At 43.6% G+C, this 24,028-nt stretch overlaps 1 protein-coding gene across 2 annotated transcripts in view; it reads right to left on the bottom strand.

Moving 5' to 3' along the window:
* Nucleotides 1-1,452: 1,452 nt before the first annotated feature.
* The window catches only part of TP53I11 (tumor protein p53 inducible protein 11), a 49,724-nt gene continuing 27,148 nt past the window's right edge, over nucleotides 1,453-24,028 (bottom strand). For both annotated transcript variants that reach the window (XM_077928957.1, XM_077928959.1), the window contains exons 2-7: nucleotides 16,683-16,846; nucleotides 11,352-11,410; nucleotides 9,347-9,395; nucleotides 8,607-8,703; nucleotides 5,919-6,020; nucleotides 1,453-4,211 (exon numbers count right to left, since the gene is read on the bottom strand). In XM_077928957.1, coding sequence (XP_077785083.1) covers nucleotides 4,078-4,211; nucleotides 5,919-6,020; nucleotides 8,607-8,703; nucleotides 9,347-9,395; nucleotides 11,352-11,410; nucleotides 16,683-16,811 — 570 coding nt within the window. In that variant the 5' untranslated portion in view covers nucleotides 16,812-16,846 and the 3' untranslated portion in view covers nucleotides 1,453-4,077. The remainder of the gene's footprint in view (nucleotides 4,212-5,918; nucleotides 6,021-8,606; nucleotides 8,704-9,346; nucleotides 9,396-11,351; nucleotides 11,411-16,682; nucleotides 16,847-24,028) is intronic.

Below are 24,028 nucleotides of genomic sequence, written 5' to 3'. Positions count from 1 at the left end.
CTGCGTTGGGTCTGTCTTGAGCATCCAGTCTTAGCTAGTCTTACATTAGCAACAGCCTACCACTGCTGTCAACTTAGGTTTGATGCCACTGGCATCCACCTCAAATGCTGCATGGCAGCAGCAGTTAAAAGCCACTTTATTAGAGCAAGTACCATAATCCCATACAACCACGTCTTTTTAGTTCTTACTCTTGTTTGCAAAAGAGTGCAGAATTTTTAAAAGGGGTCAGCTGTTGAGGTGTGGGTTGGGAAAGAGGGACACACCCCTATTGCTGAGGTAGAATGAAATAAACTGGATATGCATCTGAATGGACAAAGAAATGCCCTGAGCATTAATGGCATTAGCATGGAGATAATCATCCTTCAATATGGAATATGGAATCCCAGCTAGTCATGCTGTGTAATAGAGGCCCCACTAGTACTGGGCAAAGTAGTGACCGCTGGTCTGGGGAAATGTTCCCATCCTGCTTTTGTTGGCTGGGGACATGGCACTACATGATTCCCACATGGCTGAGATCATGTAGGGAAGAAGCCCTTTAAAGTTTAAAAACAGCACTAAAGCTACAACTGATCAGAGGAACAACAGCAGGGAACATATGTGGAAACCATGCAAGTGAAACCGCATTTCTGCAAATGATTAAAAGAAGCCCCCACAACCCCCCCCCCACAAAAAACCCACTTTAGTAGCAGCAAATTAATCCTCACAGGGCAAAGCTATACAAAGGTTAATAAAAGGGAGTTTATAGGAGATCCCAAATTGAGAGAGCTGCTACCATTCAAGGGAGATAGACACGAGTACATTAAGGGAGCTCCTTGCACCCCATGCCTGAGTCACAGTGGCTTCAAAGTAGCTGCCTTGCTGTGTGCAAAGTCTTTTAACACTTCTGGGATTGCTTTGCCTGCTTTTCTCTAAAACATAGATCAAGGCCAGTTGCATGAGGGAGGAAGGTAGCATGTGCTATGAAAAACAACAGCATGAGCAACAGGATTCCATGGGGGGGGGGGATCTCTTGTGTTATGGTGGCCTCATGTAAATAATGTGCTCTACTACTGAGCAATGGCCTCTTCTATTCTGTATGAAACTCATACCCATGTCTAAGGTAACAACCCTACAAGGCCAGGTATCCACTATCGGTGTGACTTGTTGACTATCCCAAGGTGAATTTTGGTCAAAGGGTCAAGTGAAATCCGATGTGACTTTACTGATGATTTTGTTTTTTTCGAATGCCGACTGTATAAACATTGAGACCAGAAAGTAGAGAAAAAAGTTGCAATTTAGAAGCAGTTATGTTCCTCCTTCCCCCATTCCCCCAGCTCAACTCATGATTTTTGGACATCAGGTGAAAGAAACTCCGAAAAGGCTCCTCTTTCTGCAGTCCGGTCATCTTCAAAATAGGCCCAGCCCCAGCCCCAGCCCCTCCTTGATGCAAAATGCTCAAAGCCAGGCAGCAACTGCTGAAAACCGTACTTGTTTCACATAGTGTACATACAGACGAAAGAACGGAGAGTGACACTTAAAAGTAGCATTAACAAAATTGCTCAGGTTGGAGGAGTTAAACCTCACGCTGGACCACTAGGCACCATTACCCTGGGATTCTAAAGTCTACACTTGCATGATCAACATGGATATTCAGTTCAAATAGTTTTTGAGGACCCACTTGATGCGGCCTGGAACTGCAACATACATGGTAGTCCAAGTTCATGCAGACGTTTGATGCCAAAAGAAGGTAAAGAAAGTCTTCAGGAGACCACTGCAGGCAAAAGACGGTGCATGTTGCCAACAGTCCATGAAGGGTTCATGTGACTTTCTGAGTACATTTTCTTCTTGCTGCTGAAGGTGTAAGGATGTTGTCTCCGTCTCAGAAGGGTAATGTGTGTGCTGTTCCCGTGTAGGTACTGCAGTCCTGCCACAAAGGTGGAGACACAGGCAGCTGTCCTAGATTCGCTGCATCCACTTCAAAATGGCTGGTCCATCTCGACACACCTGTCCTGACAAACCGCCTTTAAATACACAACCGATACAGAATTCCTCCTGTCTCAGTTCAAGGGGAGTACAAAATGCAAAGACTATACTGTGAGGTGTATCTGTGGAGGACTGAGATTTGAAACTTCATTGCATTTATCAAAAGCTTTAAAAATGGGGAAATGTTAGAGCAGAGCCCAAAGTAATACATAAGACTGTGGTCTGTAGGAGGATGGTAAACACTTCCCAATTATATTTGAAATCCCAACGAGGGTAGGGGGTGAGGGGAAGAGGAGGAGAGATTTCAAACTTTGGTCTGTTTGCCTATTTGGGAAAGATTCATTGGCACACTGAGAGAAACATCCTTCAACATCAAAACTATACTAGTCATTCCAACATCATTATTCACACTGAGATTGAGGCAGGAGATATCAGTGAAATATATTCATTGCTTTAATTTTGGTTAAGAATGAAATGCCAATTGTCAGAATGCCTCAGATGTTTGGGATGGGTTGTCCATCACTACTGGCAAACATTACAGAGGCCATCAAACCCGGAGAGCACCACTGATCCCACTTTCTAGCACAGCCAGTGAGTTCAGGAGACTTTGCAGCCCTATGGCAGCCTCTTCCTCACCCCAAGCAGGCAACTGATGTGCAAACATGCCTCTGGGCTCAGACCCATATCCAAAACTCACAATATGGTAAAAGTAAGCAATTCAGTTGGGCTATAATCCTGTGGAAAGTGACAGAGGAATCAGATGTATACAGCCTCTTGCACTGCTAATCTATTTCACAGAAGGCTAGAAGGACCACCACAATCGGGGAGTGGGGGGGAAGGCTAATAAACATGTCATTCCAGCATATGCATTGAACTAGTCTAGCAAGTACATGCAACCACTTTCTATCATGGCCTTTTCCTGCAGTTTTCTTGGTTACTCAATTTAGGAATGTGTTCCCACAAAACTATAGTATTTGCCTTTTGAAAGGGCTGGTGCCTGGCAGCAGTTAAACCATATAGTGCAGAAGTGGCTAATTCCTGGGCCTTCCAGATGTGGCTGGACTACAGCTTACACTATCCCTCACGGTTGGCCATGCTGGCAGAGGCTGGCTGCAGCTGCAGCTCCAACATAATCTGGAGGGCCACATCTTGCCCACTTCTGTTCAAGTGTATTACTGTGTGTTGCCATTTTTTGTAAACAAGAGATGGTGTGAACTCGCGGCTTCCTTATTGGTCCCTTGCCCCATTTCCTTTCTAACAGACTCCATCCAGAATCATCTGAAGGCATTTTTGTGACATTTAGAACTAAAAAGGCCAACAGAATAAACCAACAGGAAGAGGGGTGGTAGGGTTGAGGTGGGGTGAGAGATACCCCACAAAACAAAGAGGCAGCAATAGCCAAATCTGATATTTTCACAAGAACTCCTAAAATCAGCTGGAATCATTTCTTAAAATTACTACAGCAAATGCTCTTTTTTTAAAAAAAAAGAATAGGTTGCATTCATAGCAAGGACATCACTACCTAAGGAATCTCTGACTTCCAACGTCCTAGAAGATGAGGAAAATATGGCCATAGAACTTCCTTTTGAGCCCTTTATATGGCAAGTCCCCAGCACACATTTCAACCGAAGGGAATGCTACCAAAAGCCCCAACAGCAGATTGTTAGTTGTAGAGAGAAGATTCCCAATCCGTTCCTTATACACAGAGCTGATATCACTTTCTTTGCCCTTTGAATGTCGTTTTGATATGATACTCTTGTTTCCACGAGTATATATTTTGATCATGTGCCACTGCCTAGATTCACAGAGGAGAATGGCTACGAATAGCTGATCTTGCCCACCCACATCCCTGAACCTGCCGCCTTATCTCTGTTTTCCTGGCCTCTTCCCATAGGCACCATGGAGTCGTCTTGAACTCTCCTCTTCCACGTCCAGTGTGGTGGCAACAGCAGCACTGGATTTATTTATACATTGATGCATGCCGTAAGGAAGTCTGGTTGTTGTCGTTTTAAGAAAGAAAGAAAGAAAGGAAAAAAAGCCCCACAAAAATGAGCAAAAGGAATGCAGAAATTATGACAGGCCCTTCTCTGCACCAGCCCTCAGCAGTCCTGGAGGTTAGACTTTCTTGGGTCTGCGTCCAAGTTGGTAATAATAATAAAAGCTGATAAGTACAAAGAGGACCCGACTGATGAGGAGCAATGTGGCTCCCGTGGACCCCCGGCCGCTCTCAACCAGGGTGATGCTGGTGACTGAAAGAGAGAGAAAAGGCAGGTTGGAAGAAAAGAAAGACACATTTTCAAAACTGTTGCCTGCCCTCTAGAACACCTCTAGAGAAAACAGGAAAAGGTCACTTCATGCCTACTCTAGCAGAACATGGATGCTTTGGTTGCAAGTTAGCAGTGCAGTTCGTTGCTTCTATTAAGCAGTGTCTATTTGGTTCTGAGGGACGCGGGTGGCGCTGTGGGTAAAAGCCTCAGCGCCTAGGGCTTGCCGATCGAAAGGTCGGTGGTTCGAATCCCCGCGAGGGGGTGCGCTCCCGTTGTTCGGTCCCAGCGCCTGCCAACCTAGCAGTTCGAAAGCACCCCCGGGTGCAAGTAGATAAATAGGGACCGCTTACTAGTGGGAAGGTAAACAGCGTTTCCGTGTGCGGCTCTGGCTTGCCAGAGCAGCGATGTCACGCTGGCCACGTGACCCGGAAGTGTCTCCGGACAGCGCTGGCCCCCGGCCTCTTGAGTGAGATGGGCGCACAACCCTAGAATCTGTCAAGACTGGCCCGTACGGGCAGGGGTACCTTTACCTTTACCTATTTGGTTCTGAGTGCTGCTGCCCTCAGGCCCCGCTTGCAGGCTTCCCAAAGGTTGGCTGCTGTGAGAGCGGGATGGCTGAATCCAGCAGGCTCTTCCTACGTTCTTGACTTGTAACAGAGAAACAGAGCTGGGGTGCTTGTTTTTGGTGAGAGACGGGTGCTGGAGTGGGTAAGACCTTGCTGAATGACACATCCCACTTCACATGAGCTACTGATGCCACAGAAAGGCATTCTGTGGTGTGGGTTCCCTGCTGCAGCAGCAGCCTTAAGAGTGCAACCTATGACACATGTCTTCAACATGTTTTGCCTTTAAAAAATCAGGTATGCAACCGAAGCAGCTACGAGATTTTACTTGGCACTCAAGGGCCAAGTTGCGCTCTGGCAAGTAGAATCTAATTGCATACCAGCAAATTCAGGTTCCACAATTAAACGGGATTTAGCACCCTTACTTCCCCCTTCCTCCCCAAAAGTACTGTTTGAAGCATGTGAATCCCAATTTGTTTTGTTTCCACATGCTTCCATGGCACAGTTTTATTGGTTTTGCATTGTATTTTTGTTTTAATGATATTGTTTGTTTTTATATTGTGCGCCATTTAAGAGATACTTAAAATATCAAGTAGTTTATAAACGCTTCTAAATAACGCAGCTGAGAAAACCAAGAAAACAAACTGGGGGAAAGACTTGCAATTCAGAAAAGCCTTAATACAGAGACATCCAAGGAGACACATGTCAGCAACATTCACCGTTCCCTCTTTTTGCTTGTTACAGAATCTCTAACCTGGGTCCTTGGCATGCATTTGTCTGAATACACCCCATCTTTTGTGTGTTATGACTGAGGGTTAGTGTGCTAAGTTGAGCTATTGCTTCACTCCTATTTCTATTCACCTCTTTCTAGGGTTCTCTCTTCTGAAGGACAAGAAGTATTCCAGCTTCATAATATTGATTTTTAGGAACAAAAGCTTTGAACTTTCATGTTTGGTCTGAATCTTTAGTCCTTGTATCCTTGCATTCTCCTTTTGCAAAGAAAGGCCTGTGTGTCTTGGGCCTGATTAACCTCAGCATAACACCGCACCCTGTGTATCGAAGTTTCCCTTCCATGATAAAAGCAAAGGGAAAGCACGTCCCTGTGACCATAAAGAGGCATATTTACCCAAGAACTGTACTCCAAAGTAACATGCTTCTGTCAGCAGAGTCCAACGCATTATGATCTTCTCAGCTGTGTACAGGGCATTCCACATGATGAGGGAGATACCTAAAGATGATTGGAGGGAAAGGGATGACAGAGAGAAAGGGGAGGTGTCATCTACTGAAGCCACATGTAGAAAGACATAGCCTTCTAAGAAGTGCTGTTGATACAAACACATTAATATGCTCTTTAAAATCCTGCTATCATCATCATCAAACGGAAGTTATAGTGAAATCTCTTAAAACTGACCTAACAATATCAAATCATAAAGTGATATGAAAGTTTTGAAATAAGATTTAAGTTTCCAAAGCTTGCCTGGCATCTGTTATGATCATGTGCATTTTACACCCAGAAACAGAAACACACACGCACAATTTCCTCTTGAACTCTCCTGTCATAGAGGACCTTCTCTCATCAATAGGAGCACTACACATGCAATACCAAAGGCAAAGGAAGGAAGCCAACCCCTCCCCACCCTTAATGATACTGGCAGATGCATTCATCCACTTCCACCAGGACATTTCTAGCCCTGTTGCAGCCTTTCATTTTCTGCAACCCATGGAAGAAGCACAAGAACCAAAAGCAGCCTGGCAAAAAGGTCTAGGGAAGATAAGACTGCATCTCATCAGGAGCAAAAGTCTGCTTGTATATTTCAAAAACAAAGAGTACCAAGGCAAAGCTAATGCCCGACACTACCTGCTGAGGAAGAGCAAGTTGCATTAGCTATTCCTGTCCCCTTCTTTGGCTCCATACACATTAAAAGACAGATGTGTTTTACCCGTTCAACTCTAGGCAAGAGGAAATACTCAAGACATTATGGGTATGGGGAGGGGAAAGTACCGTACTGGGAGATGTACCACACCATACATCTAAAGGACTAGGATGCCACTTTAAACAGTAATGGCTTCCCACAAATAATTCTGGGAGCTGTAGTTCGTTCATGGCTCTGAGAGCTGTTAGGAGAGCCCTATTCCTATCAGAGAACTACAGTTCTGAGAGTTCCCTGTGAAGTGGGATTGACTGTTAAACCACACTGGAAATAGGAGTCTTAGCACCCTTAACAAACAGCAGCTCTTAGAATCCTCTTTTTTTTTCCTAAGGGGAGAGCATGACTGTTTAAAATTGTGGCATAGTGCTTTTTTACATGAGTGCTGTGAATGTAGCCACCGAGGAACACAAAACTGCTGCATGCCCACTTGCTACCACTAGGCGATGCTACAGGCTTACAGGATAAGTCAATAAAGTTTTCCAGCTGCACTAGAATTGCCTCTGTGGCGCTGTGGGTTAAACCACGAAGCCTAGGGCTTGCCGATCAGAAGGTCGGCGGTTCGAATCCCCACAACGGGATGAGCTCCTGTTGTTCGGTCCCTGCTCCTGCCCACCTAGCAGTTCGAAAGCACATCAAAGTGCAAGTAGATAAATAGGTACTGCTCCGGCGGGAAGGGAAACGGTGTTTCTGTGCGCTGCTCTGGTTCACCAAAAGCGGCTTAGTCATGCTGGCCACATGACCCGGAAGCTGTACGCCGGCTCCCTCGGCCAATAAAGCGAGATGAGCGCTGCAACCCCAGAGTCGGTCACGACTGGACCTAATGGTCAGGGGTCCCTTTACCTTTTTTACCAGACACAAGCCTGCAATTATAAGAAGAATGCATCACCTTACTTCTTACGTAGTTGTGCCCAGCACAAGCTGGCTTTGTCTCAAAATATCTTCCAGAAAAAGCAACAGGAATGTGGCGCTATGGACACTGCAATAGTTCCTAAAGCAGCTAGCGAGATAGCAGGTAATGCTTCTCCACCGGCAGGGGTGGGGCCGGGAGAGAGATCCCCTGAACTTACAAAACTAGCTGACTGTTGCTGGCATCCAGCTGTCTCACGTTGCAGTGGAGGAGTGTGCCTTTGGGGGTATAAGGAAATACTAGCTGGCTTCTCCCTAAACCTAGTTTTCCAGATATATAAAGTTTGTTGTTTTATGGAGAAACATTCAATGGTGCTTGTTAACACCCACCTGCACTGTAGAGGGTTCAATCTAGAAACAGTTTTACAAACTCTTCCAATGCTCATCTCAGAATAGCTTTTGGTATCTATTGTTTGGGAGCAAAGCCACCACAGCCAATCATTCGACTATTCCAGCTCCACAAGATGCACAACATGATATCACAGCTCGGCTTACTGGCACAATTGCTACAAGTTTATGAAATCTGCAGTGAGCACCATTCTCACCCCATTGTTTTGCCACAGCATTGAAGTGACCAGCTGCTGTAGTGACCAGGACAAAATGATTTCCCCTTCACATGTCACAAGACTTAACAGCCAGCTGTCACAATGTTCCCCACACCTCTTGCAGTATTTGCCACCTAAGATAATTACCAAACTCTATCTATTGGTAGGGCTAGCCTTGCCAGTCAAAATTATGTGGATTCACCCAATGTCACTGGTCATCTCAGCAGTTAATCAGATATCAGGCCCTTTACCTTTTCAAAGGGGAGCTTGTGGTCACACCATATTTCACACCTGCTCCATGGAAGTGAACTGGGCGTATTGTAGTGGCAGGGCATAACCCCCACCCCAGGAAATACAGCCCCACTTTGGTAGCATGCACCCAGCTATCATCACGAGATGAGCAATCGGTTAGCCAAGCAGCAATGCACTCACTTAGTAAGGCTCCTCCATACAGACGGATAGGTGTCTTACTGTTGACCGACTCTTCCTCAAAGACAGCATCGTAGAGCTGTTCGGGAAAGGCGAGAGCCTACAGGGAAGAAACAAACTTCAACGGAGAAAGCTTACGGTGCTTCACCCTGCTTCACTCAGAAAAATTGTCCTCAACTGAAGGGGGAGATGAGCATGCATGGCTAGGGAAAGAACAAATGCATGCAGATGGAAGCTGGAGCCCTAATTAGGAAGAGGAGCAGCACAGCCACCCATTGCAAGGGTAAAGGCCAATGAGGTGCTAGAGCAAGAAAGAGGAGAAAGGGAAATGCTCATTTTAGGGTACCAAGTATGACTGATTTATAGACTAGGATGAATAAATTTGTCAATTTTAGATGCTCATTTCCTCCCTTCTTAATTTCAGTTCTCCACCCTTCAGCATTTATTTTTTTTAATATCCTCATAAAAAAATTGTCTGCATTTCATTGCACATTTCACCTAAATGTGCACATTTCTGCAAACAATTTTCCTGAACAGAACGTATTTTGTATGTTGTTTTCACTCATGTATCCATTTTTAGGCACGCTTTCCCCCAATACATGCATCAAATTCAGAAAACTACAAGTGTCAAAGGAAAGCTGCATTTTGTCTTGTATGTTATTCCATAAAGTACAACATGTAAAATTGAACCAAATTCCCACCCCAGCTCAACTTGAGACTCCACCTTAGAGCAGGTCACTTACCATGATGGCAACCCCAGAAAACATGACAGCTGTCACAAACTGCCAAACCCTGCAAGAAAGGCCAAATGGGAACAGCTAAGCTTTTAACAGTCTAAAGACAACATCCTCCCCCAGTCAGTTTTATATACAAAGTGGCCACTTTTGTGTTTCTAAGGAAAGACATGAGGACAGGAATGGGGGGAAGGAATGACTTGTGGCCCTCCAGATGATGTTGATGGCAATGCCCATCATCCCTGGCCTTGCTGGAGGGGTTTCCCAATCCTAAATTAAGATCATCTCTGTTGACTGAAGCTAGAAGCAAAGAGTTTGTGAAAGTAAATATGGGGGGGGATGACTGGACTTGTCTTAAACAATTTCACATCATTTGCAAATGTTACAAATGTTAGCATAACCCATTGAGAGGGGCAGGAGATTGACTGTCCCCTCATAAAAAAAGGCCTTGTGTCCTGGCTGTGAACCGATTGTCCATCACTCAAGACTACGACAAGGTCTTCGGTGGTTGGGAGAGATACTGTTTTGAGAGTAGTCGTATGTCAGTTAATTAGTGAAGATTAGATTGTTCATGACAATTATTTCTAGCTTCGATGCCAGGTCCATTAGCAAAGGTCCTCCACTGGGTGGGTCTATTTCAAGAGGAAAAGGCCAGAACGATGCCAGCATTAATAATAATAATAACAACAACAACAACAACAACAACAACAACAACAACAACAACAACAATAACAATGCTTTGCCTCTCAACTCATGAGCAGAACATTGCAAGCAATTATACATACTATGGCCACTGTGGGTGGCATTTTATGAAGAGGCATTTTTGCCTGCTCTTAATCTTCACAGCTTGGTTAGCTTTGTAACTCAGGACCCCTTTCTCTACAGCAGTCATTCCCCAGATGCTGTTGGGACTCCCCTAACCATTGCCTGTGCCAGCTGGGGGGCCACTGACCAACATCTGGGTGGCCAGGTTTGGGAAATGATTTTTTTTTTACACTGCTTTGTTTACAATTTTATTTTATGCCAAAGTAGGTCAAATAATAACATTCTTGAGAGAGCTAATCTGACCCCTTGAGCAACATCCCTGTGAGGGTTGCTCATGAGAACGGGAGGTGTTAAATATCCTAGGCGCATCGGCAAAAACTTCCCAGTCTTTCAAAGACACCTCTGCAACTTTGGCCTACACTCAATTAGGGTTTCAGACAGGCCTTCTCCATTTGGACAGCTACAAATGTAGGTATGGATCACATCTTGAAGCACCACCCAAACTGTCCCTCTGCTTGCAGGAAACAGCTGGCTTACTTTTCCCCCAGACCCCCAATTTAGTGTCCTTTAAAAGTGCTCACAGATGCCTAAAAGCTGCATCAAATATTCTGAACTAGGACATCACTGCAATTGCAAGAAGTATGTTCTTCCAGAAACTGCTCTCTAGAAGCCCAGAATTTATTGTAAGAGGGTTCTTGTACCCATAAGCAGAACTAGGAAGTTATATTCCCTCTTTTGAACCCCTTTTACTTACAGCCATTCTCCCATATGCCAAAGCATTCATCTTTAAAAGTTACTGTGGCAGCACTGAAAATCCAGTACTGAGATGCACTAAACAGAGCAATATCCTGAGTTTCCAAGTGAACTTTGTGAAGAACTGTTCAGATGGTTAATACTAGGCACACAAAAAACTCAGGTGAGGGACACAGTACTGCTTTGGTGAAACATAAGCATTTGCCTCCCGCATCTTGTACTGGTAGCTGCCTGCTCCTCTTGGAAATTGCACAGGTGGGAAATTTCCTTTAAAATCTATGGTGCAAGGAGATATGTGCCAAATGCAACAACCTAATATACTTCACACCAAGTTGGAAAAATTCTCCACTCAAGTCTCTGCTATTCTTAAAGTCATTAACAACAATGAAGAAACAGCCTACATGCAGAAGTTCAGTGCCAATATTGCAGCCCTTCCTTCAGCTCATTTTGCCCTTGGCTAGTAGTCTGAGCACAGAGATTCTGCCTGCAAACTTACCTGAGCCCTAAGGGTTCCTTCACAGCAAACTTGATTTCATTGCCCAAGACTTGGCTGATCTGAAATTCAAAGGAAAGAGTATGGTAACTGACTCAGACTCAGCCTGCAAAAACATTGTCTGGAAGGGGTAGGGGTGGTATAGAATCCTCAACTTACCACCCACATATTTTCCTACAGAGAATGAAGTGCAATATATACTTTGCTCTACAGATCTCAATTTGCAGAATTAGTCTGCAATGATTATAAGAACCACAGGGTGAAATTATGGCAGCTTAAATATTTTTCTGACATTCTAAACCAGAGATTGGAAGCCTGTGGCTCCCCAGATATTGTTAGACTACAACCACCATCGTTCCTGACCATTAGCCATGCTGGCTCTGAACACATGGGGGGCAGTTTCTATAGTCGGTCATAAGCCACACACTGTGAGTGACTCAAACCACACATCTGCAACCTCTGCAGACTCCAGAAATGTGCATAGCATTGGTAACACAGCACAGACTACAAGCTCTCCTTAGGATCTTAACTGTCACTAAGCAATAGCGTAGGCTAAGCCACTATAAAGTAAAGGGGCAGACCATTTCAACTCTAGAAAGTCTAGGTTTGAGCAGGGAACAAACATCCATACATTTTGTTTGAAGCAGATGAAGCTGCCTTCTAATCAGGCCATCAGTCAATTTAGCTGCTTGACTTCACAACGCTGATGGTTAGGGTTGATGGCGTTTTTAATCTAAAACATCCAATTGGTGAAGGTTGGTCTATGCTAACTGGCAGTGGCCCTCCAGGAATCTTTCCCAGCCCTACCTGGAGATGATGTTTGCATGTAATACATGTGTTCGGCCACTGTGTGTTGGGGCAGGCTTGGGTTGTGCAGGTTAAGGACCTGAGAGCCAGAACATAAAAGGCATCTGGTTGGCCGCTGTGATAAGAGAATGCTAGAATAGATAGACCTTTGGCCTGATGCAGCAGGGTTCCACTTTGTCCTTCAGATGAACCATATAAAAAGGGCAGAAAGCTGTAGACAACCAAAGAAAGTGAGGAGAACTGGATTCTTTACTAATACAGTACACAGCTTTGGTTCCAAAAGAGAGAGAGGCAGACCAACAGACAGAGGCTAACAAATAAAATTTTGAATCCAGCAGTAGAGAGAAACTGAAACTGGAAAGGTGAGGTTCAGCACCTTCTCAAGAGTCCCATTCAGTCTTTACTAGATGCAAAAGTAAAGAACAAAAGCCCTTTTTTGATTATTATTCTTTGTAAGTAAAAGGAACTGAACAGTGAAGTTAAAGGTGATGTATTTTTTACCCTGTTGTAGAGATGCTCCATCCTGCAAAGTGAAGGGTCAGAAGGATGATGGGAATTGTAGTCCAGCAACATCTGGGAAGGCCAAAAGTCAGCCACCCCAATACTAAAGAATGGATCACAGCAGCAAAGTCTCTAGATACTCAACAAGAAGTACAAGTCACAGGAAAGAAAGGGGCCGTTTTAGAAGGAAATGAGTACAAATTTAAACAGGCTTTGGTTACTTCCTGCCCATCTCCAGCTACTCATTGCCAGCTGGGGAGAAAAATACAGTTTGCACATGCCATTCTTTGTTATTTCCTGCATTCAGTAAGTGACACAAAGGGAAATATGAAAACTGGCAAGTTGTGTGCACAGCAGAGAGAGAAAACTTTGCATCGCTTCCTCTGCTTCATCTCCTGAGACTTCAAGGAGGGGCCAAGACGACACAGCTGATTTGTGGTGGTGAGGTGGGCTGAGAGAAGGATTAGTACTTCTAAAGTATAATGAGGAAATTGTGGGTTCTCTCCAGGCCTGGTCTTTGACATGGTGCTGAGTTTCCTCTTCAAGCTGATGCATTCAAATACTTCTGATGAGATGGATTCAGACCAAGTTGATTGTCAATTTCAATAAGTCTTACAACTCTCATGTTTGTGAGGAGGAGACTTGTAGTCTGGAGACACATTTAGTTTAGTGCATGATTGTGTAGCAAGGTTGACTCAGGTAGACTTCCCCAGAACAATAGCAAGTTCAAGATGGCCATGTCTAGGATTTTGCCAAATTTAATACAGCTCTAACTCCAGGCTCTAGGGAAGTAAAACAACCCTTTTTGCCTAAATCTACTTTTAGAGCTGCAAGTTCTGAGTGTTAATAGTTAGGGTCCTAGTTTTCTTTTAAAGCTCACAGTCCTCAAATATGTTTTGAAAGCATGATGGGGGGGGGGAGAGAGAGAAAGAGAATGGCAAGAAAACATGAAAATCCAAAAAGTGCTAAATTATTTCTCCAGAAGCTGCCATGACGTCCACGTCCATTTATGAGGAATTTTACACACACACACACACACACACACACACACACACACACTGCTTCCAGGACAATTTGTCTCCTTAAACATATTTATTAAGAGGCAGAACCAATTTTAGAATAGGTTACTGCGTTATCTACCATCTGTACGACTAAAAGGTAACAGCTTAAAAAGTCACAGAATAGCTGTCATCATAAATAAGTTGCTTAGCAACCACTAGGATTCAGTGACAAAAAGGTCAATCCATTAATAAAAAAAAGCCGTGTGTAAAAAGCAGAGTGTGCACAGAGCAATGGGCATGAGTCACGTGGACGCAGGAGCCCTCAAATCCCCTGCCTTACCAAAGTCACCAGAGAGCTCTCCTGACATGGCAAAGTTGACTAAAAGCTGCAGCAGAAGCAGAGAACTACATGCTGCTGTGAATAGAGAAGAGAGAGATCCCAGGCAGAACCATATGATGGAGATTCCATACACTTCTATCTCCGATCCTTTGGCACCACTGACACAAAGCATACTAACACAGAGAGGAGCAAACGCCTTCCTACCGTTGTACAAAACCCCAGAGCTGAGTTTGCATTGTTATCCTTTCCCTTAAACAATCTGTATTTTTGAGTTTTCCCCTAAGAGTTATGGCTCTACTTATTTTGTAAACAAGCAAAGTTAAAAAGAAGAAGAGGCCTAGCAAGAGTGCCTCAGAACTTTCCCTTTGGGGTCTTGTTAAAGCACATTCGTTCAATGATTAATCAACACCAGCAACTTCTTGCTGAGTTCTAGGCTGTTACAGTGTCCTTCTATTCCCCCCCCCCCCCTCATTTGTTTCTTTTACAACTTTCTTTCAAGGTCCTAACAGCCTTAGGATATGCGCTTAAAAGATAAATAAAATTCTAGTACGAACTCTCTGCACTAGAAGTCATTAGCAAACAGGACACCCACACTCCCTTCAATTTGGAAGACGTAATACCTGCATTTTTTCTGCACATACCTTTCCAGTTTTGTTTCTTCTCTAGCCTGCTTAACTTACCAAGAAGTTACACCTGCTACTTCAGGTGATGTGTTTGGATCCTATTTGTAACCTAAGAGTAGTCAACGTGCTAGATCTTTCTAGGCTACAACTTCCACCCACCCACCAGATTGTTGACCAAAGAGATGTGCGCCTGGAGGAATTTAGGCTTGCCAACGGATTGGGTGTGTGTGTGTGTCCTGGATAAAGAGAGAGAATTCAAACCAGGGATATAAGCCTACACCAGGGGTAGGCAACCTAAGGCCCGGGGGACGGATGTGGCCCAATCGCCTTCTCAATCTGGCCCATGGATGGTCTGGGAATCAGCAGGTTTTTACATTAGTAGAATGTGTGCTTTTATTTAAAATGCATCTCTGGGTTATTCGTGGGGCATAGGAATTCATTCATTTTTTTCCTTCAAAATATAGTCCGGCCCACCACATGGTCTGAGGGATGGTGAACCGGCCCACGGTTGAAAAAGGTTGCTGACCCCTGGCCTACACCATAAAAAGGAAGGGAGGGAAGCAAACCAGCACTAACTGCTTGTTAATTTCACCACAGCCATCAAGTGGAAATCCCACCCCCTCTGGCTGCCTTTGGTTTGTGAAATATTTCAGGAGGTTTCAGTTAGATATTTGCCTTTAAGTGCAAACTGAACCGAATTTCTCCTGCATCCCTAGTTCTAGCAGGGGATAGATTTAAAAACACCACCCCCCCCCCATTATTCCTGGGTCATCAGACAATGAGAGCCCCTACCGGCTATCACTACCTGCTACATATTCCGAAGTTGTTTTTGCATTCCTAAATGTTGCGCCCAAGAGCAGAAACTGCAGCCAAATCTACACTATACATCTTTATATTGGTTTTATATAAATTTTAAGTTATCACAGATTCCCTGCAAAGAATTGTAATTTGTTGAGGCTGCTGAGAGCCCTCAGCTCAAGATCTCCAGCCTCCCACTCAGAACTGCAGCACCTAGGGGAAAGTTAAAGAATATTACACCAGTTCAAGTCTGTATTGCAGTTATGGCTTGCGCACAAAGTGGTAAAGAACAAAAAAAACCATCTCTCAACACACAAAAGAGCTCCGATAGCTCGAGAGGATATATTAAGCTCCTAACTTGAGTCCGTGACAAATTACACACTTTTTGTCGAACGGCTTTTGGACAGTCTGCATTTTGAAGCACAGCTTTGATCTGGGATATGTGGAAAATGCCCAGAGAGAAAGATTGGTTTTGCAGATGCAGGAAAAAGAAGAAGTGATGATGTATGGCTGCAGCACTGAAAGAAAAGAACATAAGAAGATCCCTGATGGATCTGGCCAAAGGCCCACCTAAACCCTGCATTCTTTTCTTACAGTGACCAACCACATACTTGTAGAATGAGGACTGTGTATGCAGAAGGTATATAGGAATCAAACTTCTCTGTTCATGGGGGGAATAGAAACACTTTACAGAGAATATTTCTACATCTACAAAGGCACGTCTCTAATGAGGTGAGAACTGCAGCTTTAACTAGCCACCCCCATAGGCCTTGTAATTCAACCCACGGCTGTGAATCTATCATCTCCCGCACTAGATTTTGCAATTAATTGAGATACACAAGAGCTTTGTTTGTTCAGTACAACACACAACTGTTGTACAATTGATTAGAAAGCAGGTTGAACAAGATAATAATTGTAGGGCAAACTGAACAAAAGTCTGGAATATCAAATTCCTTCATCTCTCCTCTGCTTGGCTTCCTATATAGCCTTATCACTGCTGATACTCTTGAGGAGCTGCAATTATTTCTTAGCTTAAACAAAAGGTCTTCCCCCTTTGCTACTAACTTTAGCATGAACTATTAGTCATTCCATGGAGCCTTAGGGCTGAGAAGGATCCTAAAGACCTCCAACTTAATTGTGGGTGATAGTTTGTTAAAGGTCTTCCCATTGCTGGGCAGTAACCAGAATTGCAGCCCTTTGCTGAATGCCAACCTCCCCAACTTTCAGATAACCAGAGCAGTGTGAAAACTGAAATGTTTGTTACCTTTGACCTATGAACTTCTCCATCATCATCCTCCCCTCCAACCCCTAGGATCTTGCGTGTCTTCAGGCGGCTCACAAGGTCTGTCTGGCTGTGCTTCTTCATCAGAGGGGGAGGTTGCTTGGTTGCCATGGTGACTCACAGGTAGTCGCTGGCTTGGGCAGAAGCTGAAATGAGAAAGACTAGAGGTTAGAGAAAAGCAGGGTCAAATCCAGCCACAAATTCAAGGAGGAGATGCATTTGGTTTTAATGCAAAAACGATTTGACGCAATGATGTATTGCATCCCAAACCAACTGTGTTCTTCGGCCATGGAAGAATTGGCATTCATTCAGTCCTATGCTTACAAAATTTAGAGATCCTCCTCAATTTATCTTGTGTATGTCAAGGATGAACCTGTGGGTTTAGATGCTTAGCCAGTTGGATAGGTGCATCCTTATTTACAAAACACACAGTAAATAAACGCTTGTTCCACTGCTAACTTCACCTTCTTTCAAGGAGCCCACAACATCAAATGGGGCTCTGCCCCAAGTTTACCCTATAAACACTCTTGTAAGTCATGCTAGACAGAGAGAGGTTGGCTGGCCAAGGTCAACCAGTGAGATACATGATAAAGTAGGAATTGAAACCAAGGTTCCCCCCACCCTAGTCCTTGCCTACCTCTCTGACTAGTTCACCACACTGATCACCCTGCTGAGAAAACTGGGCAGCAGAGCAGAAGCAACCCTGAAACCTACCCAGTTCTTCTCCTTGTGGGTTGATATTTTTGAGAGTTTGCAATTTCTTCCAGTTCCAAAGCCAAACATGACTGGAATGGAAATTCACTGAAAGAAGCTGCAGAATAAACTTTCTTCTCACAGCATCTCCCAGATAAACTTCTGCTCCATGTGCTTTTATCTCATTAATTATAGCGGGTGGGAGAGCTTTGTTATCAGCCATGAGTCTGCCTTTGCTTCGGCTGGCAGAAAAGTGGGGAGCCTTGTGAATTCAAGGGGGGGGGCGGTTATACTAGGATAGCCATTTCTAGTTCTATTAAAAAGGCAAGAATGTGATTTCATTTAGTCATGCTAGTGTGTGCTCATATGGCCAAGGCAGAGAAAGAGATAGCACAAGTTAGGAGGAGGAGTTGCGGTGATGGTGGTAGCAGGCGTCCATTTGCAAGACACCTACAAGATACAGAGGTGCTGCAAGAAGAAGAAAAATAGGGAAGAACACAGCACATTTTAGGGAAGGGGAAACTTTGCCCTATATGATAGATTCCTGGAAGAGAAATAACAACATATGTTTCATGTTAGTGCTCTCGTCCAAAAATCTTATTTTCTCAGAACATGTCCTATTGATTTTTATGGAGTTGGCCTTCAAGTAAACATGCTCAACATGCAATGCTTCTTCTGAAATGTCACATTTTTGATTCAGTTATAATCTGTATGCTGAAAGTGCTTCTCTTCCTTGTAACCCCAGGGGTCCACACAATGTGGTCAGGGCACAGCTACTTGAGAATGCAGGAGCATGCAGGAGTTCTTAACACCTATGGCAAGAGGGCACTAAAAGCCACATCAAACCAGCCAGCCTCATTTCAGACATTCCCCCCCCCCCTCCCGTGGTTCTCACACACAGTCTCAAACATTAAGAAACCCTTCCTGGGCAGGCAGGGAGGGAAGCTTTCAGTGCTGGGATCAAGTTAGAAGTGGACTTCGTTGCTCTGGAACATCTACAAGTGTGTGCCTCTCTAGCAAAATAAACCAGCTGTTCTTGGTTAAATCACATGTCCAATTCCTGTACACCTTAAAAGAACATCCCATCCACTTCCTATTAAAATAGTTCTAGAGCAGGGAAGGGGTAGCCCTCCAGATGTTGTGGGACTATAGCTCCCATCATCCCTTACCTCTGTCCATGCTGCCCAGGACTGATGGGAGCTGGAGCCCAAAAACATCAAGAGCCACAAAGTCCCCAGCCCTGCTCTAGAGTTCATTGCCTTCTGGTTTTTTCTTTTAAATTGTACTGTCAAGCGTTGTTGTTGTTTAATGTGTGTTGCTGGTTTCTTTTTGCAGTGTTTAACACAAGGCTGACTCCCCTTGGGCATTTTGAAATTTGATGTAGTGCAGTAAACTAGGGCAACAAGAGATTTAGCCAATGGGATGGAAAGAAGATCAATCTGCCCAATACATATACAGTTCCCTTTTCTAAAGATAGCTCACACGATCTCAAAACACGCTTGACATACTAAATAACAGCAGAAGTGCTGGTATTTGGTATTCTAGATAGCTATTTTATCGATTTTTGTTAAGTGAAAAGAGAGAGCGGAAGTAAGTGCTTAAGTATAATGAACCTGATCCAAGTATCAAAGCAAAGCCAAAATGCTAACATGCCCTAAAGCAGGGATAGAGAACCGGTAGGCCTCCAGACTTTGGGCTTTGACTCCCATCATTCCAATCCAGCATGGCCATTGTTTTAGTTAAATATGTTGTTTAAATTGTTATTAAGGAAATGATTATTTTTCTCCTTCCAATAAAGTACAGCAGAAAAGTTGTCCAAATATAAACAGTTAACTAACTAAACCTACCAATAATTTCATATTTAACTGTCTATGTATTTCTAATAGTATAACCAAATCAGTAATTTTTGATATAACTGTAAAAACTACTCTGGAAATTTATTATTCCAAATATGAAACCTTCATCTGGTGGTAAATATTAAGATTATACCAGCAAGAATGAGTCTTTCTGGGGGGGGGGGGATTTAAATCAAGTCTTACTGACTAGTGATTTAAATTGATTTGATTTAAATCAAATCCACCCTGATCCTATACCTAACTAAGGGGGAGATACAAAGTGCCTTGCTTGCTTTTTCATCTCAGCAGGAGAGACACACCAATACGTCTCCCCTACCAAGGGAAGGGGAGCAGGAGGAAGGAAGGAAGTAGGAAGTGAGGTCAGCAACTCTCAGAGCATCAGTCCAGCACCTGATGTAAGGTCAGCACAGATTAGGTCAGAAAGTAGCATCTAAGAAAGTTGGATGTTCCTCTCCCTGTGCTCTCTTACCCATGCAGACACGTCAGCCTACAATGCAAGCCGAGATGCAAACCAACATTTCCAGCACAACCTTCCTCTAACATACCTAGAAGTATCGGGGCAATGCTCAAAGAATTGGCTCATTTCCTGCTGTGAAAAGCAAAAACTTTTACAAAATAGAACAATACAAACTATGAGCAAAAGGCTGTTGGGCTTGTTTCACACCAACATATACAAAAGGCAAAGTTGAAAGTCTAAATTTTTAAACTTTCAGCTCAGTTCCTAAAGGCCTGATGGAATAAAGAGCTCTCCACCTGTTGGTAGAAGGACAACAAGAAGTGTGGGATGGAAGGAAGGAAGGTAAGTTTTGGAGGGATTGATTAAAGGAGTTGTTGAATGTTAAAGGAAGCAGAGGTGTCTCTAGTAGCAGAGTTTTAACCAATGCTTTTTTCTTTAAAAATAAATGTTTAGGGGTATTCTCATTTTGACTCAAGAAAATCACCATTTTATAGTTCAAATTGGAAAAATAAATACAGTAATTGGACAAAGGAACAAATATTCACAAAATGTTTAGGGGTATGCGTACCCCCAGAAAAAAAGCACTGGGCATAACTACTTCACCATCTTTCCCCCATCAAAGCATGAGGCACATGATAAGAGCCATATAGGATCAGACCAAATGTTATCTAGTTCAGCATCTTGTTATCAAAGTGGCCATCCAGGTGAAGCCCACATGAAGTACAAGAGACCAATAGCATTCCCCCCAAATACAACCAAGTTAGCAAACTCCTTGATTTAGCACACACACACAAACCTGTACCACAATTGAGTTCTAGTTGGTGACCCAACAAAACAGCACTAACAAATACTGTCATCATACTTATACGAGGTCCAGGTGTTGCTTGCACTGCAGAGGCATGCTAAACAAAGCTCAGTCTAGCAACTTCCTTAGTAGTTGAGTACTAGTGTAGAAAAGCCTCTGGAGGCCATGAGCAGATATTCTGAGTCTTGCTTTAACATCCATTTATGAACCAAACACACCCTGAGAAAAACTCTGGGAAGGTCTGCTTCACAACTTCAACTGCTGCTGTGATGATTCCATATTCTGGATCGTTACACTTTCGAGTTTCAAGATTTATATTCAACAAGTTCAAATTGCTTGGAGTGCAGCATGAGACGTTTGTGTATGGGACTACTGACTCAATCACTAGCACAGATTAATGAGCATTAAATTTATGTTCAAGGTGCCCAACTCTTGATCTCTAAACAAGGAATGCTGAATGATATATTTTCCTCTCAGGTCAATACTTTTTTTCCATTTGAATGCATCATTGATTAGACTAGATGAAGGCATTTTGTTAGACTGTCCAGAGTGTGTGCCCAGAATGTGTATCCAAAAGGTTGTGCTTTTTGTTTGTTTGTTTCACCTTACTCCCACTGAAATACGCATTTTGCTGCAGGACCCGATTCTGCCATTCCTCTCCAATACGCCACATTGTAGGGAATTTTTCTAAAGTCACTGGAGCAGAACAACAGCTGAGAGCCGTCAGGCCCCATCAACGCAGGCATTCGGTAAAGCCGTGAAGCCTCATTTGTTTTCATGGCTTGCTGTTAGAATGATTTTGCCTGAAGCTGGTCTAACTTGGATAATTTTTGTACCTGGGTGGTGTGTACTTCTGGTTTTTTATTAATTTCATTGGAGATTGCAACAGTAATTGCATTGTGTTACACAATGTGAGCCACCTTGGGAGGATTTCTTACCTTTAAGGGGATTTCTTGCCCTTCAGAGGTGGCCCAAAAAAATCTATTTTAAATACAGTGGTACCTCGGGTTAAGTACTTAATTCGTTCCAGAGGTCTGTTCTTAACCCTAAACTGTTCTTAACCTGAAGCACAACTTTAGCTAATGGGGTTTCCCATTGCTGCTGCGCTGCCGGAGCACAATTTCTGTTCTCATCCTGAAGCAAAGTTCTTAACCCGAGGTACTATTTCTGGGTTAGCGGAGTCTGTAACCTGAAGCGTATGTAACCTGAAGCATATGTAACCCGAGGTACCACTGTAAAGGGAACTTATGAGAAGTGGCCAAAATAGCAAATGCCCCAAAATAGTCAAATAGCACATTGCTTAGGCACTGCTGACCATGTCAGCAAAACCTACAGAGACACTGACCCTTCACCAGACCTTGGGAAGCTGGGCTAAGCAGGAATGGGGAGGAGACAGAGTGCATTGTATAGCACAACTGCACAGAGACATGAGAAGGCAAGGCATGGCTGTGGCTTCCTTGCCATTGTTAAGAATCCAGCTTTAGTTGTATGGTCAGCAAACTCTGATTGGGAATCACAGGCTTCTTCATTTGTAATCTAACTCTCTCCTGGATAATTCCCATCCCTCCCAGACAATTTACTCTGTTAATATTTCATTTTATTTAGATAGCAGCCCCCCCCCCCCCATAATCGTTACCAGCCATTCACAGAGTTTCAGTTCCTTCTCTTTGTTTTATGCAAAGGCAAGCACGGGGTCAAAACAAAGATATGAAGCCCCCCACAATCTTGTGGAAGATCCAGACTCCATGGAAATTAAAGGTTGAAGGAATAAAGTACCATGTGGTAGCTGCTGTGGATAAACATGTTATTTCCACAAACATGCCCTTCAGGCAAACTTTGAACCATCTAGCAAAATCATATGCCCTCTGAGCAAGTCTGAAGAAACCCATGACATTTATGAAGTCTCACACATCTCTACTCGACACGGAAAGAAGCCTACTAATGTATTTAGGTGGAGCAAAGTGTTTTTTTGTCCCTCTCACCCCCCCCCCTACACTTTCATGGGACATTTGCAATCATCCTAGGATGAAATATCATGCCAACTGCCCTACGAGACCCAAATCTCAATATTAGCTCCGTATACACCAAAGATTCTGACTCATGATTGAACCATGAGATACGTAAAACAGTATCTTGAGAGTCCCAACAGGAAAATGTCAATAACAGCTGCAGAGAATAGCTGGATAATTTGCTTAGCAAAATATAGAGAAATTTAATGTGGTGTCATCTTCATGTTACAGAAGCGTTAGGAACAGGCTGTATTAAGTTGCCACAGAATTAAAAGCAACCCTCTTAGAATCGTACTTGTGTAAAGCCACCTTGGTCTGGCGAAATGGCAGGATATAAATAATATCATCACCATCATCATCATCGGTGGCCAGGAGACCCATAGCCGATACCTGTTCCCGAGTTGTATTTCTGACAATCCAGGACCTTGGGAAATCATCATGAATGTTCCTCTTCAAACCCCATTACAGCAAGTCTGACCAAGCCTAGCCCTGCAGTCAAGACCTTGCCAGACCTTGTTAAAACAAGGTTTTGCGACAAGCCGACCCAGGCATGTAAAATGTTGATGCATGTTTTGGTTTATTGCTGATTTTTAAAAGATGTTTTATATCATTGTTTTTAACTGTTTTTGCTGCATATTTTATTCTCTTTGTAACCCGTTTTGAGGGTTGTGTGGTGGTTGTTTTTTTGAACAATCAAGCAGTGTATACATTTTATAAAATACAGTAAAAATAAAAAAGAGAGAGAGAGAGAGACACCTCAGCACCTCAGTCTACCCTTCCAGCTTAAAAAACTAATCACTTTGGAGCCTCTAAGATTAGCTTCCAAACAGAAATACAGCCAATTGGGAGTCCACAAATCTTGGCTGGCCTGAGCACCCCTCCACTTGTTGTGGGATTTTGACTCTCATTTAAATCCTCTGGCACACAGAGATCACTTGTGTGAACGTAGGGATTGGTTTCACCCTTGGCTGAAAGACATTCAAATATTGCAAGAATCTATCGCATAAAATAAAAGACTGACAAACTCAGATAAGAACCCAGCTACAGTGGTACCTTGGGTTACATACGCTTCAGGTTACAGACTCCGCTAACCCAGAAATATTACCTCGGGTTAAGAACTTTGCTTCAGGATGAGAACAGAAATTGTGCAGCGGTGGCACAGCGGCAGCAGCAGGAGGCCCCATTAGCTAAAGTGGTGCTTCAGGCTAAGAACAGTTTCAGGTTAAGAACAGACCTTCGGAACGAATTAAGTACTTAACCCGAGGTACCACTGTATTCCTTTACTTTAGGCCAAACTCTGGAGACTCCAAAACTTTGATATCTTCCCCACTTCCGAGTGAGTCCAAGTAGGGCATTTGGTGAGACAGCCCCTTCCCCCTCCCGCTCCTAAGCTCTCCCGCCCAGTGAAAGTTCTCCATTGACTATGAGAAATGCAGGGGAGGGGTTTTCTTTTGCTGCTCCTCAAAGGCTGTTGTCAGGAAGAGGTCCAGTGTCCACAGCTTGAAATC

Source organism: Podarcis muralis, chromosome 1 (genome assembly GCF_964188315.1).
Source record: "Podarcis muralis chromosome 1, rPodMur119.hap1.1, whole genome shotgun sequence".
In the NCBI taxonomy this organism is placed as follows: Eukaryota; Metazoa; Chordata; class Lepidosauria; order Squamata; family Lacertidae; genus Podarcis; species Podarcis muralis.
Note: the sequence above shows the minus strand (reverse complement) of the source record. Positions and strands in the feature narration are given on the sequence as shown.